The sequence below is a fragment of the Bemisia tabaci genome, chromosome 3 (genome assembly GCF_918797505.1).
Source record: "Bemisia tabaci chromosome 3, PGI_BMITA_v3".
Taxonomy (NCBI): domain Eukaryota; kingdom Metazoa; phylum Arthropoda; class Insecta; order Hemiptera; family Aleyrodidae; genus Bemisia; species Bemisia tabaci.
This window is the reverse complement of record NC_092795.1, coordinates 9749257-9766987: the sequence shown is the minus strand read 5'-3', so window position 1 is coordinate 9766987 and position 17731 is coordinate 9749257. Positions and strand designations below refer to the sequence as shown.

The 17731-nt window shown below is 42.4% G+C and overlaps 1 protein-coding gene across 2 annotated transcripts in view; it reads left to right on the top strand.

The window, feature by feature from the left end:
- Nucleotides 1-916: 916 nt before the first annotated feature.
- Nucleotides 917-17731, top strand: part of LOC109030991 (uncharacterized) — a 32175-nt gene continuing 15360 nt past the window's right edge. Inside the window, exons 1-2 of one of the 2 annotated variants that reach the window (XM_019042252.2) lie at nucleotides 917-1316; nucleotides 7445-8427. In XM_019042252.2, coding sequence (XP_018897797.2) covers nucleotides 7450-8427 — 978 coding nt within the window. In that variant the 5' untranslated portion in view covers nucleotides 917-1316; nucleotides 7445-7449. The remainder of the gene's footprint in view (nucleotides 1317-7444; nucleotides 8428-17731) is intronic. The other variant, XM_019042251.2, reaches the window with a different exon arrangement.

The following is a 17731-nucleotide window of genomic DNA, read 5'->3' as shown; positions in this document are numbered from 1 at the left end:
TTGCGTAGAAGTGAATAATTAAGGTTACACCGTGCCTGAATAAAGATTAACCTGGGTACCTGGTAACCTGGGTGAATAAGATTAACCGTAGTGATACTAACGGAAAGCCCGTGACTGAAGTAGTGGGTCTAGATGCTTCACCAAAAATTATTAATTTAATAATAGGGCTTAATTCCTTTTATTTACCGGGACATTAGGCAGTTATTGTTCCGGGGATGATACCACTATTCGACCACATGGGAGCTTGTTTTGCCTGAGTGAGCGTCCCATTTCATGACGATACCGCTATTCGACCAAGTGGGAGCTCCTGTTGCCTACACTGAAATTGAAGGCGAAATGAAATGACGTTGATTTCATCCTCTCCAGTTTGGTAACATGTTATTTTTTATTAAAAACGTTCCAAGTAACCGTGCATTTTCCCGTGATATTTTCCATAGGTTTAAACGGCACACAGAAAAAAATAATATGCTGTTTTAGCACCTAGGATGTTAAAAATGTGTCTGGTGATCCATGATGCTGCCTTAACTGCCTACACAGTTGAATTTGTATTCACAGGATGCTGTCTTTGCAACTGCAAAGACAGTAAAGACAACAACTTCGGGTCACCAGACACATGTTTAACATCCTTGGTGCTAAAACAACATATTCTTTTTTTCTGTGCAGCTAAATCGACCCATCGCAAAGCACGCGACGGCAGTGGTCGGATCGGCCACGGCGCGTCGCGGCGCTCACGTCGACTTGTTGCCTCGCGGCGTCGCGGCGCCGCGGACGCAGGCGCGGCGGATTCAAAGCTCCCGCGTTTCCCGCCCTCCCTTACAACTCCTCCGCATTCCTCCCCCCGCCCCCGCCGCCGGCCATGGCGGCGGTTCATTGAGAAACGCGTGGGTGCCCTCTCGGCTCGGCGCCCGGCCACGGCCGCGGCCGCCCCTCACTCCCTCCGAAAGCGCCGACGAAAGCTCACTCTCCGCTCGCTCCGTTTCGTTTCCCGCCGATTTTCCGGGCGATCCCCGATTCCCGCGCAGTTCCCGATTCCCGGGCGATGCCGCTCCCTCGCCTATAGGTCACCTCGAGGCCTCCCCCGTTGTTTGTTTTTTTCCACGACTTTCCGTTTCGAGGCTCCGCTCTTTCGCTCGGCCCGCCAGGACTCTCGCATTCGGCGGTTTCCGTCGTCGGTTGACCTTTCTCTCCGGTCTCCGGACGTCCCCAGTGGTCACTAACACGCTTCCGGTGTGAGTGTGTGCGTGTTTTTTTTCGGACTGATATTTGGGATTAACTGAAGGAACTTTCGCATCCGAAGTTCCGTATTATACATTTTGGTAAGTGCAACTGATAAGTATTGTTCAACGCTTTGCATATTGCATCTATTACTCTTCTTTTTCTTCATCTTCTACTTCTCTCTCTCTTTCTTCACCTTCTTTTTTTGACCAGGGCATGAGCCCTGTTTGCAACAATTATCGCATTAGGCACTTATAAAAGGGATAAATGAATCAAATTCATAACTACTAGTACAAGCGATAAGTATCGTTCAAATGTTTGCATATTGCATCGCTTCTTTTTTTCTTTTTCTTCCTTTGACTCGGGTATATATCCTGTTTTACAGCCAATACCATATCAGGCACTTACAAAACGCAAAAAATTGATGAAAAAAGAGCATATATTATAAAAATTTGTCTGTATCCTAATGGACAGTTGTCAAAAATTTAAAAAAAGAAACATATTCATTCTTCTTCCAGGAATGAGGGCTAGTGGATTTGAGCGGTCATCCAGGCACACTCCTCTCTCGCGGTTGCATTTGTATTTTTTAATAAAATATTATAATTAAAAAAGTGAAAATTAATAATAAAAGTCATCGGAAGATGTTTCTAAAATGATTCATTGATATGCATCTATTTCGGGCAATTAGCCGTTGCACTAACAGGCACTACCTACCATGACATGCACGGAAATACGCAAGGTAATAAAACAAGCCACTATGAAAACGACTATGGTAGTGATAAGTTCATAACATTACACTTATAAATCTTCTAAAAATAATACAAAATTGTTTGCCTTAAAAAAATTTGAGGATAGAAGTTCATCTGGTAACTTCTGTAAAGGAAAGAGGAGGAGTTTCTGAGGTGCGGATTCGGGAAGGTGACTCTCGTTTTTAATTTTTCAAATTTTTCTGTAATTGTGTTGTCATTGTTTGTTATCGATGCTGAAAGATGGCGTTCTACCCGACACAAGTCTTCTTAGTCGGTTAAAACCTGTCCCTTTTGTATTTTCCTTTTATTGCTCTTTACTCAATTTTTTAGAAATTTTACGATAACTCTTAAATATATTTTTACATGCATACATACAAGCCGCTATCATAGCTCTCTTTAGCGCTCTGCGACACCCAGCCGCCAAAGTCCCCTATCCTCCGAAAGCCCCTCAGGGAGTTGGCACTCACTCATTTCTTCTAAAACCCCCTGTTGCCCCCTTTCACTGAGCATCCCCTCCGTCTCCTCCCAGGAGGAACCCAATCAAGTATCTCCCTCGGCGGCCTATATTTCCGCCATCCTGTTAACATGACCCTACCAGACAAGCTGTTTGGTCATGACGTCGAATACGATGCCATTTCCGACCTCAACGAAAAAAAAAAATTATGTATCATACACATAAAAGCAGAACATTTCGGTCACATGTAAACTGGAAGTGCGAAGATCTATACTAGCCGTAATATTCGATTCATGTGACCGGGCCTTCGATTTCAGGAACTGTATCCTCGGTTTTGGGAAGTGTATTTTCGGTCCAGACAACCAAGCTACCTTCATACTTCAGTTTGATTTGAAAGTTTGGGATGCATGAACCGAGGATACAGATCCTACGGATACATGAACCAAATAGTGCAGCTGATATACTGCCTTGATAAGGAGAAACACCGTATGAGCCTTCAAACGTTACAAAATTTCTTTTGGTATATAACACGGATTTTCAGAGAAACTTGTGTGCATTTTCTCCCAATTTTCCAGGGAATTTCATTCGGAATTAAATCTTCAGTATTTGAAAATTTCGAGGAAAAATGAGCCTATTTCTGCAATACGGAACCAGAGACAGGTGGGAAAGAAGGGTTGTGCTCGTTAGTCGAGGGCCATAACAATGAATCGGAATTATAAAGCGCCAGTGACGTCAGCGGCGTCGAAGGGGAGCGACGACGCCCGGCAACGCGGTCTTTTATAACTCATGAGCCCTGTCCACAACGCTCTTTTACCATGCCCACGGCTCATAAGTGCCGCATACAGTTGGCGCTTATTTCCGTTATGTAGAATGTAGAATTCACTTTTCCATTTTCCCGAAGAGTATCAAGTCCACTTTTACATTGTTTTTTATTCAGCTTCCTAGAGCACACCCATCTTTACCAGTCGTCTATAGTTCTGTTAAGCAGAAATCGTCCAAAAATTCATTAAATTTCTCCCGAATGAATGTTTAACGCGGGGAAATTTGGCAACATCTGGATTTTCATACTGCGTTTTTCCTTAGCGCGGTAGTATACAACACCGTATACTAACTGTTCGACAGACCGAACTTTCTTTCCCAGTTCCAATGGTATTATCTGATTGCAGACTCAATTTGGAGAGCGAAGAGTTCAGACTCATCATACGTATGTTACGTTACATTAATAAGATCAGATTATAGCACTGGAACCATGAGGGATGCGTGATACGTTGAGGGTCCCCAACATCGAGTCACACATTTTCTCCAGGAAATCTCTCAGCGAATAAACTGGCATTAAAAATTAGTGCCAGCCCGACGAACACATACATATCCATCCCAAATTCAATTAGCCATTGTATGTTCGTTGGAATATGAGGCGCGTGCCAAATTCGAGGATGACCGCTTGCGGGCCCCGGACCAGGCTCGCCAATCCAAAACCGCATATTCACATAGGACATCCCTGGAACTTACGAGGTTCTAGATTCAACGAATTGTGACGCGAGCTCAGTTGGCAGTGCCGCACTCAGGCAAAACCGCAGATCTTCGTGTAGTTTTCATAGCAGTTACGGGGTTTTTCGCTGGGACGGGCGACACCACGCAAAACTCGCCCCCGACCATTGCCAACTTGACGGAAACAGAGCTAACGCTTCATCATCCAGGCGGCAGACATAAGGGACGCTGTCATAATGTCATAACCAAGAACTCACATCCTCGGCCACCCTCGATCCATAACGCGGCCCATTGACTGTCGAATCGCTCGAATTGCTGGCTACAGGCTGCCCAATAAGTGAAAACATTCGCTGCAAGACTTCAGTCAAAATGTATCTTTGTATTATGCTGTGAGATCTCTCCGAGTCGAACTATGGTAAAGGGGAAATCCCGCTTAAGTTGAAAATTCATTCGGTCCTTAAATACCATCGAAAAGGCAATGTAAAAAATACTATAATTAAGATGATTTTGTGACTCTTGTAGCGAAGGACGAAAAAAAATTCACGGATTAGCTGACAAAAATTCGATTTTATATCTAATCAAGAGGAAGAAGCTACTTTAAAAGAAAGAAACGTTTAAAAAAATGCTTAATACGACGGATCTGTATTCTTGAAAAAAATGCAGAAGTATGATCTTCAAAATCTTTAATTTTCAATTTCCTACGGTGATTTGTTGAAAGTATACTGATAAAATTTGAAAACTCACTTAGAATAGAAAATTTAAAATTTATAGTTGTTTATTAAAAAATTTGGAAAATTTACCTAAAAAATCACATTTAGGTTAAAATGACAGTGAACGTTATTAACACTCTGAAAAACACAAGACGTGAAAGGAGCATTGCTCTATTAAGAAGCATGCCAAACCTATCGTAGAGTGCGATTTGATTCAAGTAGACTACATTTTCTTCTGAGCGAGGAATTCAAATTTCAGTAACCAATGTGAGCGAAAAACGTTAAAATCTTAGTTAGGGGTTGATTCCTGTAATTTTCGTTGCGCAAGTCGTGTTCTACACGGACTTTGGTCAGGGAACATGTATCAGAATGCTTGAATTCGCACGCCAGTGGTCAATTAGACAGACTCGCACACTTTTATTCGGCCACATCTTTACCATCAGGAATAGTGTATACATTTCTGTGCTGAATAGGTTAATGCATCTCTCGGTGCGTAATCGCGGTCATTTTAAATCAAATGTAGTTAATTCGATAAATTAAAAGTTTCAGCTCCGGCAAATCCCCTTCAATATTGCTTAATGATCTCATATAAAAGTATCGAAACATTTCGATGCGATATTTTTGTTCGTTCTATTTGCTTTTAATTTAACCTCCAAAATAAAATAATTATATCTCATCCGAGTTTCTGAATCGTTACAATGAGGATGCATACTTTCCCTTTAATTATGGTAAAAACTGGAACAGAAAGTCAAGTATGATGACACGCAGTCCTACAGCATTCCTACAGTCTTGTTGGCGCCAATATGCGTTTCACGCAAATTGACCGACTGCACTGCATTGATGCAATGCGAGAAGTATTCATGCAGCCTTGTAGGCGTTAATACGGCCTCACGCGCCGACCGCACTGTTTGGCGCACCGAAAGTCTTGCAGGCGCTAATATACGTTTAACGCTGGCCGCGTTGTGATTATTCTAACGCGAAGTGCTTAAAAGGACCATGCTGTGTTTCGACGCTGTATGATCATTCCAACGTTGCCTCGTTTCTCCCGATTGTATATTTTTTCCGAGAAAAGTTATCACCAATACCACCAAGCTGCACAACCGAGCATAATTAGTTGCCTACGTAATATCTGTCTTCATTAAAAACGCAATTCCCGGCAACGTGAATCAGATGAGAGGGCAGCTCGTAGGATTTAGAGAACAATAAATTTGATTACCGTACTGCTGTGCTAAGGAAAAACGCCGTATGAGCATCGTGCCGAATTGCCTCTCTGGAAATTATTATTTTTGAAGAACTTTCTGAATATTTATCCTTGAAATTTTCAGACATTTCAGATCAAATTAGGAGCAAGTTTCTCCGAAAAATTTGAAGACAAATGTATACAAATTTTCTCGAAAATTCGTGATTGGTCGAAGGAAATTTGACAACGCCTCAGAGAGATTTGGCTCATACGGCGTTTTTCCCCAACACGGCAGCGTAGGAAGTCTTACGTACATAAGCGAAATGTTCCAATGAACTTTAAAAACCACATCATGAGCTTCCCTCTATCGCTCGGACCGGTTTCATCCATTTTCATACACACTCCGATCTCAGAGGATGAAAGTCTAGCTGCCATACCCTTTTCATCGGCCTGGAAGGCTGTATTTTCGGACCAATTTCATCACGAACACCCTATGCGTTAGTGATGTTTTATGTTATTGCGTTCGCTAATGGCGCAGTGTGTAGGACTATGGGCGATGTACTTCCGAAGAAGTTGGCGTATGAGATGGCTAAAATTAAATTAGAGGATTTATGAGACTTCCCTCCGGAACTAATCCAACAAATCATAAAGTTGCCTGGCTGTAATAAAAACATAGTTTGACTCGCATCAGTCCATATGCGTATATTTTTAGGTTTTGTTCCCAAGATGGTAAAAAAGTATAGTTTGGTCTTAAGCGTTTTCAAGAATTCCTCTCTCGTTCCGTTTATTCCCTGTCATGCCCTCAGTTTCCTGGTCCATTCCGGTGAATAATCTTTGCAACTGGTGAGAGTGCAATATTATTGCCCCTTTGTGACACCCATCAAACCTAAAAACGGTAGCCAATCGGAAATCATCATTCCTCGGACGAAGGACCGTAACTTCATTCCATAGTTGCAAAATTGATTCAAACAATTAAGTATTTTACAAAAAAGTAACCGTGCAAATTTTATCCAAAATTTTTCTGATTTTTGCATGAGATCTGAAGAATTATCAGTGAAATTTTCAGGTGTGCCCGCGAGATTCTCCTGATAAAAATGCAATTTGCGAGAGGAAATTTGGCCATATTAATAATCAGTGAAATTTTCAGGCATGCCTGAGATTCTTCCGATAAAATGAAATCGGCGAGAGGAAATTTGGCAACATTTATATGAAGTTACGTTCTTTCGTGGGAGCAACGACGAAATGGATTCCACATCGCGCTACTCCGTGTATAAAGGGACACTAGTAGCTCCGAAATCAGTCTAAGCTGAGTTATTGAATTTTGTTGAATTATTTGGATTGCATTTTGCAAAAAGGAACCAAGAGCATTCCAATGTTGCTAGGATTGTGCAACTTAAATTCTTTGCAAATCTTACTGAAAACATGAAAAAAATTAAATTTACCAAGGTAATTTTCGTCTTGAATTCATAGTTTATTGGGAGTTACGATAAAATTTGCCTATGAGCTGTCTATATTTGCAAGGTGAAAATAGTTACACAATCTTAGCGACATTGAAATGCTCCTGGTTCCTTTTTGCAAAATGCAATCCATTTTTTAAAGCACTATTGCCTCCAAAATTGACTAATGAGTGTCTCCTCGTCTGTTGCAGAGAAAATGCGCCAGGCCCCCGTCCGCACAATCGAGCGGCTTTTCCGAGCCTTCATCGTGCTGGTCTGCCTGTCCCTGCCGACGGTGCTGGGGCTCCCACTCTACGGCGGCAAGCGCTTCGCCCGCTCCAGCCTCCACTACCCCCAACGCTCGGCCTCCGCCCTCCAGTGGACCCCGCTCCCCTTCGCCGCCTACCAGCCCCGCGTCACCCGCTACTACCCACCCTACTCGCAGGACTACTCCCTCGAGGACTACTACCCCCAGGCCGCCTACTACTACACCCCACCAGCAGCCGAAGACGCCACCTACCCCTACTACTACGTCGACCGCCCCGCCGGCTACTACGCCTACAAAGACCCCTACGAGGAACCCTACGAGGAAGAACCCACCGACTATGAATTCGCCGAGCGGCGACCGTGGTTCGACGACTCCAACGACCTAGACACCCAGAACTCGGACGCTATCTCGGGTACCATCGTCTTCGGGCCGGCACAGTCGACCGCCCGGCGGGACGACACTCCGATCACCTACGGCAAGAAGAAGCTCTCGAAATACGACGATGAAGACGAGGACGTTCGCGAGTTGAAGAGCTTGATCTACGGTGAAGCGAAGCCGCCGAAGAAGCACCATCACGATACTGAGTCCGACGAACAGAGTGTCTACATCGCGGAGCGCGACGGGGTGTTCGACCTGCCGCGGGCCCGGTGGCCGAAGAAGAGCGCGCTGAAGCCGCTGCCGCCGCTGAGCCGGGCCCAGCCGGAGCTCTTCGAGGAGCCGCACCGCGTGAGCGACCGCAAGACGCCGTCCTCGGTCCCGGCGCCGGCGCCCACCCTCCCGACGAGCACGCCCAAGAACGGGCAGAAGGAGGAGCTCTACCACCGGCCGGCGGGCAGCATCCAGCTGGCGGCTGTCCGACCTCATGGCAGCCCGTCGGTCATCGATACCATCAAGTCGCTCCTCAGTTTGGAAGATAGTCTCAACAAGGTAAGCTTTCCACTACACTTTCAATATTATTATCAGAATGGTACACTGGGGAAGAAAGAAGAAAAAAAAAAAAGAAAAAACAAAAAAAAAAAAAAAAAAAAAAAAAAAAAAAAAAAAACACACATTGGATCTAGATTCCAGACTCTTAAAAACATCGACAAGAAAAAGTACTCTTGATTTAATCAGAATCTAGCTTAATCAAGAACCAAGCCTCTTAATATAAGCGGATGTCGTTTTGATTCAAGCAAAAATCCGATTGAATCAAGAGTATTTTTTCGTGTCAATGTTTTCAAGAGTCTGGACTCTAGATCCAATGTGGTTTTTTCCAGTGTACACTAAAGAAAAAACTCCGGCCGTGGAATCGGCATTTACGGGCTAAATAGACATACCGTCCACGTTCCGGGCTCAGAGGCCGAAATTTCCGGGTGCTGGAGCCGTAGCTTCGATTGCTCCGGCTCCCAGCACCCGGAACTTTCAGCCTCCGAGCCCGGAACGAACGGTATGTCTATACACCCGTAACTTTTTATTCAGCGTAGATTAGTGCTGCGGGTTGATTGTTGAAATTAATAGTCAAAGCTATAGACAAAGAAGACATAAGGAGTATGGTGCGATTCTATTGTTTGAAGTAGGTGGTTCCTAATAAACCAAAGGAGAAAATGATGAACTTACTATAGGGTATCTTGTTGGTTGCCGTTAGTTTCTCTATTACTTTTACCTAAGACTCATTTGTTCATTGAAACCACCGGCTGCCACCAATAGGATTCCTCCTCATGCCTTTTGTATTCTTTGTCTACGGCTTTGTCTTTCAGTTTCAGTAATCATTAGATGTTACTGATACGATTCGGGTTTGTACCTGCCCGGCTATTAATAATAACACGTTATTACCTATGATACATACCCGCTATTTTTAACAGTTTTCTTTAAGCTGAAGGAATTTATAAAAATGTTACAATACCTCAGCAATGAAAATATGTTTTTCATCGAGAATCAGGCGTTCACTATTCAGGCAGAAAAATCGAGAAAATACAGAAACAATTGGACGGAGTTAAACAGAAAGGAACCAAGCCACATCGGGATCGAACCGAGAAAAAGAGGTTTACAGTTTGGCTCCTGCATGAGACTCAATGTAAAAGATAAACTTCAAGTTCAATTTCTGCAAAATTTGCTCCAACAAAAACTTTGAATTTTTGGCAATAGATAGTAGAGCAGTGGATGAGTTCAAAACCACTCATAACTCAATTTTTCCCAAAATGTGGGTTGGTTCCTTTCTGCTTAACTCAGTCCAATTGGACAAGTCTTCGCGGACTGCCCGGTGACTCTCTGGAGGATAAACTTTATATTTATATCCATTTTGCTTTGAAATGTGTCTCGCTCTGTTGTGGGTTCCGATATGATTCATGCCTATAATCAAATAAAAATGTATTTGTTCTACAGCGGGAGTGGAAAAATATTGTGATTCGTTTAGAAAAACAACGCAAGTAGGGTTGGAAAAAACAATGAGCACAGCTTCAGTAAAAACATGTGTACATGTGTGTGGGAGACATGACATTTGTAGCCCTCCATCGATGTAGCTTTCGGTGAAATTATGAAAGAGTACCTTCCACCTCCCACACGAACACTTTTTTCCATTAAGTGGTAGATCGCATTTGTTTACTGCAAAGTTCCTCTTGAGCTGAAATCATCAATATAGACCTCATTCATTTTTATTTATTCGATACTGAAAGTAAATGAACATTTGTGCAAGGCAAAATTTTTCTGAAATCATTCCACACGCCTTTTTTGAAACAACTGGAATTCCTTTGGAGGAAATAAGTAAAGGAACTTACTTTTTGAGTCAGTATGAATTGATGTCAGTGCTTCAATGCCTATGTTACACGTAAGAAATACGGCCAACTGAGCGATCTCTAATGGGTAAAATTGCAAGAAAAGTACATTGAACGCACATCGGAAATATTTAAAAGACACTTTTTAACGCACAATTTTTGCTGTCCATAACCAGTATTTTTAAGTTTATTGCGTCCAAAGGAGCTTCAATCTCACTCATTATACTCAGTTGTCTGTGTTGCTCAGAGCGAAACATCAGATTTAATCCTTTTCAAACGGTCTTTTCTTTCTATCCTTAAGTTTCAAAATCAAACGCTTTAAAATTACTGTAATCAGTTGCAAGAAAGATTTGAAGCGTTTGCAAGGTTGTTTTTTTTCCATTTAGGTAAGGTTTTCATTGACCTCCCTTTAGAAGAACTTGATTGACAGTGGCTAAGAAAAAAAAGTCTGCGGACGCATTAGAGAAAATCCGTCAAATGAAGTATGCAAATTATGTGTTTGAAAAAGGTTTTAGACATTTCGTCATTGATTTTTTGTGCGATATTATTGGTCTTATCTGCACTTCTTGCATGTAACATACCCACTGCATTCAGAGCCAATCATTTTTCGACCAGTTATACAGGGTAATCCAAAAGTTCCGAGCAACCAGCGCCAGGCATCACTCCTGTAACTATGCTTGAATTGTGTGAGTGTTCCTAGGTCAAAGGAGACGACTCTCGGCAAATTCCAAAATTTTAAAGGGACCACCCTGAAAAACGGGCAAGAACCCGAGGGTTATGAGGATGGTACGGAACTTTTGAATCACCCTGTACGTTCAGGTTCCACCGGGAAAAAGAAGTCTGAAACACAACGCTGAAACTTAGCAATCCAGTTCGATCGATTCTGCTTCGGGGCGTCCAATTAGGGTAATGGATCACGACATGACAACGGTGGCCAGAATCTAGAGGGGACATTTTCGGCTAGTTAAATGGTTCAACGCACGGCGGCTCGGCCAGACTCTGAATGAAAATATTTTTTGGGCTCCTCGGAGGGGGCACCGGGGGGCCAGGGGGGACGATAAAAATAGCGGTGACAGCGGAAAAGACGAACTCGGCAAGCGGAAAATAAACATGCGACTGCGAGCCATCGTTGCAACACCTATTCGTCCATGCGTCGTAGATCGATTGTCCACTTCAAACACAACTAAAATATTAAAGGTGTCCAGAGAATTCGCATTTCCAGCGGGTTGAATGAAGTAAATCTATTTGAGTTTCCAAAAAAAGAAGTTCGGTGCGTTACGATGAGATAATATGTGACAGTCCACGGGAAAAGGACTTTAGTCCACAAATATTCAAGCTCGATATTCTGCCGTGCTTAGGAAAAACGCACTAAGAGCATTCGAATGTTTCCAAATATTCCCACAGAAAATATCAATTCTTGAAGAAAGCCATGTGTATTTTTCATTGACATTTTTTGATATTTTAGGTCAAATTACGAACAAAACTCTCTGAAAAATCGGAAGAAAAATATTCATGAGTTTTTCCGAAAATACGTGATTTGTCAAAGGCAATTTGACGACATCTGAAGGCTCATGCGGCGTTTTTAGCAAGGCAGTATTGGTATTCGAGGCACACAGTCGTTCTCTGCGAACAATTTGAGACGAAAAAAACCCGCCCAAACCGTCGATTTCCAACCAACGGAACGTCACTCCATTCCAAATTGCAAGGCAGCGCCGGCGCAGAATGGAACGAGCTAATAGAAGAGGTCGAACATGAAATTTTTGGCTAAAAATGCAAATTTTGATGTTTAATTCGTCACATTTTCAATTTTGAGGGGTGCTCGTAGAGGAAAATTTTACGAGGAAACCAATGCAATCCATTTTAACATCTCAAAATACTGTACGAATGGAGTCATGAGCTTTTAAAGTTTCTAAATCTTGTCCAACCCCTTCCATTGATAGATAGATAGAATTTATTGATGCATACAGCCTATAGTAAACAGCTCTGGCACAAGTCAAATTTACAATTTATACAACAATTACAACAATTTAAGCAAAATGAAATTAAACAGGTTCCTCAAAAACTTCTTTTAGATTATAATAAGCTTTATTTTTTAGTTTTATTTTCAATTGGTTAAGGAATACATTGACCCGACCCACTGTGTGGTGTCCCTTTTAATCCGCACAATATACCACGGTCCACAAGTGCGAGAGCTAAATTAGGTGGGAAGAGCCGTAAAGAAAACCCCAGGGCGGGAAGAGTGAAGTCACGACTCACGAGGTGATTCAGGAAGGGATGCTGTACATGGCGATGCAAGGGAAGAGAATGAAATCAGAGAGCGAAGGGCAGAAAGGACGGTAGCTGTATCGGGTGCGACCGGGGACCGAGACAAATATAACTATGTCCATTTACTTTTCTCTTTCAATGGCCATGGTGTAATTTATATTAATAACGGTAGCGTCTTCACGCCTCGAGACAACACTCGCCGAGTTGCACTTTCGGATGTTGTCACATACCGCTGGTAATTCATGGGTTGCTAAAGTGACAAAATGCGCATCTACGTTGCAAAGTTCGGAACGATTGTGGACCAGGTGAAAGGCGAAAAAAGTCAGGGAATCAAAAAATGAAAAATTATGGAAACCGTGATTTCTGTATATGAAATTTCTGAAATAGCATTGTATTTACTTCTTTTCTCTCGGAATCAATCAGAATCCACTGAAAGCTAGTGATTGCGTAGCTGACGTAACCACACGGTAACGATTCCCCTTCAATTGAGAGATGTATGCAACCGAGCACTGTTGCGTTCGAATAGTTGCCGATTTGAAAGTAATCTAAAATTCAGCCAGACAGAGATTGTGGCCGCCGTGGTTTCCTCGAAGTTGGGTTTGTCTATAGTCAGCCCTAAATGCGCCATTAGACCTAAGACCTAAGACTTGTGAACGTGTCAGGAAATGGCACAGAAATGCTGATGATCTCTCCTTATGAAGATCCTTTCCCATCAATAAGGCTATTGATTGGAGGAGGGCTTTCAAATCGAGAGATGCTGCACCTTTTTTTTTTCGAAAAAAAAAAGGTGCGATCGAGGCTATTCTGCCGTGCTAAGAAAAAACGTATTAGATCTGGGAAAAGAAAAGAAGAGACAAATGTCACATCCAAAAATTGCACCATTCAGCGGATATTTACATGCTAACCAATGGGCCAACTGATGATTGATGCATCCAGACTGATGTGACTTTCGTCTCTTCTTTTCTTTCCCCAGTTCTAACATTCGACGGCTGCCAGGTAAATCGTGATAAAATATTTATTTTTGAGGAAATTTATGAATATCCTTCCTTGAAATTTTCAAATACTTCAGATTAAATTGCTAACAAAATCCTCTGAATAATTGAAAGAAAAACATTAGAAAATTTATCCGAAAATCTGTATTTTATCAAGGGTAATTTGGCAACGTCTGAAGGCTCTTACGACGTTCTTCCTTAGCACAAAAGTATTGGTCATCATTCAGATACCTCATTTGGCAACGGGGATTCGGACGCGGGCATGGATTTGCACAGCCGAACGAACATTCTCGTTCGTTAGCGTCGCTCCGGGGGACGGGGTGAACAGGGGGGAGATTCGGGGAGCAGGGGGGAGTTTCGGGGGTGAGCAGGGGGGAGGCTCGGGGGTTGCGGCCGTGCTAGCGCGTGTTTTCCCAGAAGTTACCCGGCAAATCTTTTCATACGCGCATTAACCAATTCCTCTTTTATTGGTTAGTTGTTCGTGTCCTGCCACCCCCCCCCCTCAGCCTCCCTCCCCGCCCCCTTCCCTCTCTAGGATCGGCAGCTTTTTATTGCTCTGTTTTGCGCTCGTCTCGCTCCGATCCGCACAGTCGTACACTCCCGTGCTAAGGAAAAACGCCGTATGAACCTTCAGGCGTTGCCAAATTTCCTTTGATAAAACACGAAGTTCCTTTCAAATGCGTGAATATTTTTCTTCCAATTTTTTATATAATTTTGTTCGCAATTGCACCTAAAGTTCCTGAAACTTTCAAGGAGAAATATTCATAATTTTCTTCAAAAATAACTATTTTCTGACAGGAAATTTGGCAACTCTCGAATGTTCATACGGCGCTTTTCCTCAGTACGGCAGTACACTCCCGTGCTAAGAGAGAATGCCGTATGAACCTTCAGACTTTGCCGAACCTCATTTAACAAATCTCGAATTTTCTGGAAAACTTGTAGATACCTTTCCTCCAAATTTCCAATAATTTCGTTCGTACTTTGATATCGAGCGTCTAAAAGTTTGAATGGAGGATATGCATAAGTGACCTCAAAACAAAGTCATTTCTGAAAGTAAATTTGACATTATTTGGATGTTCCTACGGCGTATTTCCTCAGGCAGTTCACCTCGGGCAGAACACGGCAGTTCAGGCTTGACTAGACTTCATTTTGCAGTACGGGACTACAAGTTCTAGCTGATTCATAAAAGTACCTACCTGCGCAAAGAATCACTCAGCTGCTGAATCTGGGCTGATTTTAATTAAATCCATCTGATTCATAGATAATAGAGGGGGGGGGGGGGCTCCCCGTTCGGCTTTTGCGGCTGTATTGAATTTAACATGATGACGACTCCAAAACCCTCGAATTATCCTTAGAGAGACTACAATGAAATGTATCATGAATAACAAAATGAGGGATCATCAACGCTCAAAAAATGAAAAGAAAAAAAACTTTAGTACGAACTTTGGGTTATCGTTCGAAAAAAGTAGTCAACTGCAATGATCCGTAAAAATGTGAATAGGAGCGGTATACTGCCGTGCTATGGAAAAACGCCGTATGAACCTTCGCGTGCTGCCAAATTCCCCGAATAAAATATGCATTTTTGAAGAGAGTTTTGCATATTTATACTTGAAATTTTCAGATATTTTAGATTCAATTGCGAACGGAATTCTCAGAAAAATTGGAGGAAAAATATGCAGGATTTTCCCAGTAAACTTGGTTTTTATCGAAGGAAACTTGGCAACGTCTGAAGGCTCATACGGCGTTTTCCCTTAGCGCGGCAGTATAACTAGAGTATTTTATTGAGAGGGAAGCGCTGCTTAGTCTGTTCACTTACGTCCAATCGCTTCACAATGAGGAAAAATCAGAGAGCTTTCCGGTATTAAAAGACAGAGATAGCCATACTCTCTCTGTACATGGGTAATCAAGTTCCAATCGCAGCGCTAAGAAATGCCAACCCGTGTGATCATCAATACTGGTAGCACCCTTAAAGTAACGACGCGCTTCTTATCCTCAATTATTATTGCCTTCAGAATACGCGTAGCATCGGAGTGGCGTGGCGTGCTTTGCGATATATCGATTGATCTGCCATTTAAACCTATGGAAAAGGATCGATGAACAGGGTGTTCGCAGCGGACACCTTATTAATCGATTCTTTACCATAGGTTTAAATGGCATAACAATCGATATATCGCAATTCCCGCCACGCTACTGCTTCAGAATACGCGTAGAAAGTACGTAGGACCTAGTCATCCGATAAGCATTTACGGAACATTCAAAGGCATCAAATTCAAAGGTCAAATTACCAGTTCTGGGACGAAGTATCCTCAAAAACCCTTCTCTTTTCCCTCCTCATGTTCTGGTAGTTTCCTCTGAGTGCCTATTTCAGTCCATTTGCTCCATGCAGTTGGCTCGAAGCAATAACTTCCTTAATTATTTGATGCTTCCAAAGTTCAAACCGCCTCCCTCCTTGTCCGATGACATTTTGTGACAAAGCCCAAGAGACCGATGACATTTAGTGACAAACTTGGGACGAAAGTTTTGACCATTTGAATCGATAACATGCACTGACACGGAAAATGGTCACTGGTCAATGTTGTAGTATGTGCCGACACGTGGCAAACAACCATTTTCCGCGTCAGCTTAGATTTAAGTTGTCAAAACTTGTGTCCCGCGTTTGTCACAAAATGTCATCGGGCTTTCGGACTATTCGGTCTCTTCTTTTTTTTAAATCCGAAGTTTGCGGTCAAAAATAAGTGCTAATTGCATCATATTCCACTCGATCATGTTCAGTGGCGTGGCGTGAATTGCGATGTATCGATTGTTCTGACATTTAAACCTATGGTAAAGAATCGATTATTAAGGTGTTCGCTGCGAATACCCTGTTTATCAATACTTTTCCATTGGTTTAAATGACAGAACAATCGATACATCGCAATTCACGCCACGCCACTCAGGTTTAAAAATGAAGTAACTAATTGTAAGCCACTAATACTGGTATCAAAATGACTTCAAGTTTCAAAATTAGGACTAAAATTTCATACTTATGGTAACTAGTTTAAAATATCGATATTATGAGAGAGTATAATCAGCGATGTAGAATTCACCAACTGTCAACCGCAGTTCATCAATGCCACAGTGGATGCGAAGACACTTGTCGATTTGTCTGAAAATAAGTCCAAAATTAATCCTTTCCTCTGAACAACTCGAAAGCGTGGGTTAAACACGTGGCTCCAATCGTGAATTATACCCATTCGATTGAATGATCCTCATTAGTTTCTCAACATAGGGAGGGATTCTCTCGAAACTCCATTCATTCCCGGTTTATTTTGTCCCAATTCACGGCGCACCGCGTCTAAGCTCCATTCATCAAAACAGACGAACCCTCGATCGTTATTATTATTTTTTTTTTTAAAAATGAGACGCAATCAGAGACGTTTCCAGCGCCAGACGCACGAGGCAAGCACAAGGTGAAAATAACACACCGATTTTTCCGGGAATTTTTCCTCCTTAAGTTTTAACCAGCCATTACTAATACAATCAACTTCAAGTTTTGCCGGAAAATTGAGCATTCAGACAGGCATGCGGACAAATACGGTCAAATTGACAGCATAAAGATATGTAACTTTGATACGCAAATTAGATATTGGAAGTAGGAACTCCCACTCACCTAGAAAACCAATTTCCGTTTGAATTTTGAAATCGACACGAATACTCACCAACAAGACACATATTACGCTTGCCACGATGTTTGCCCTGTTATGTGTGTGTATCCGCGCGCGTATGTGTCGGTGTGAGTGTATGTGGGATGCTTGTTCTGTGTTGACGTGGGATAGTCCGTCCTTCATTCCGGAAACAGAGAAAAATTGAAGGATTTCGATCACGACATCATTGCCACGTGGAATAGTACTGCGTCATCAACAGTGGCGTGGCGTGCTTTGCGATATATCGATTGATACGCCACTCTAACCTATGAAAAAAGATCGATTATCAGGGTGTTCGCAGCGAACACCCTGATAATCGATTCTTTACCATAGCTTCAAATAGCGAGACATCAATAATCGATCATTCACGCCAGGCCACTGGTCATCGAGAGTAACCTCGTAACATAAAGGATTAAATATTGCTAATCATGGACGTGAAGTCGTGAAGCTACTAAAATTATTTGTATATTTTTGACACGATTTTTACGTTATAATTCACAACATACTTCTTATCATACTTCAAGCTATGACCAACAGCCTG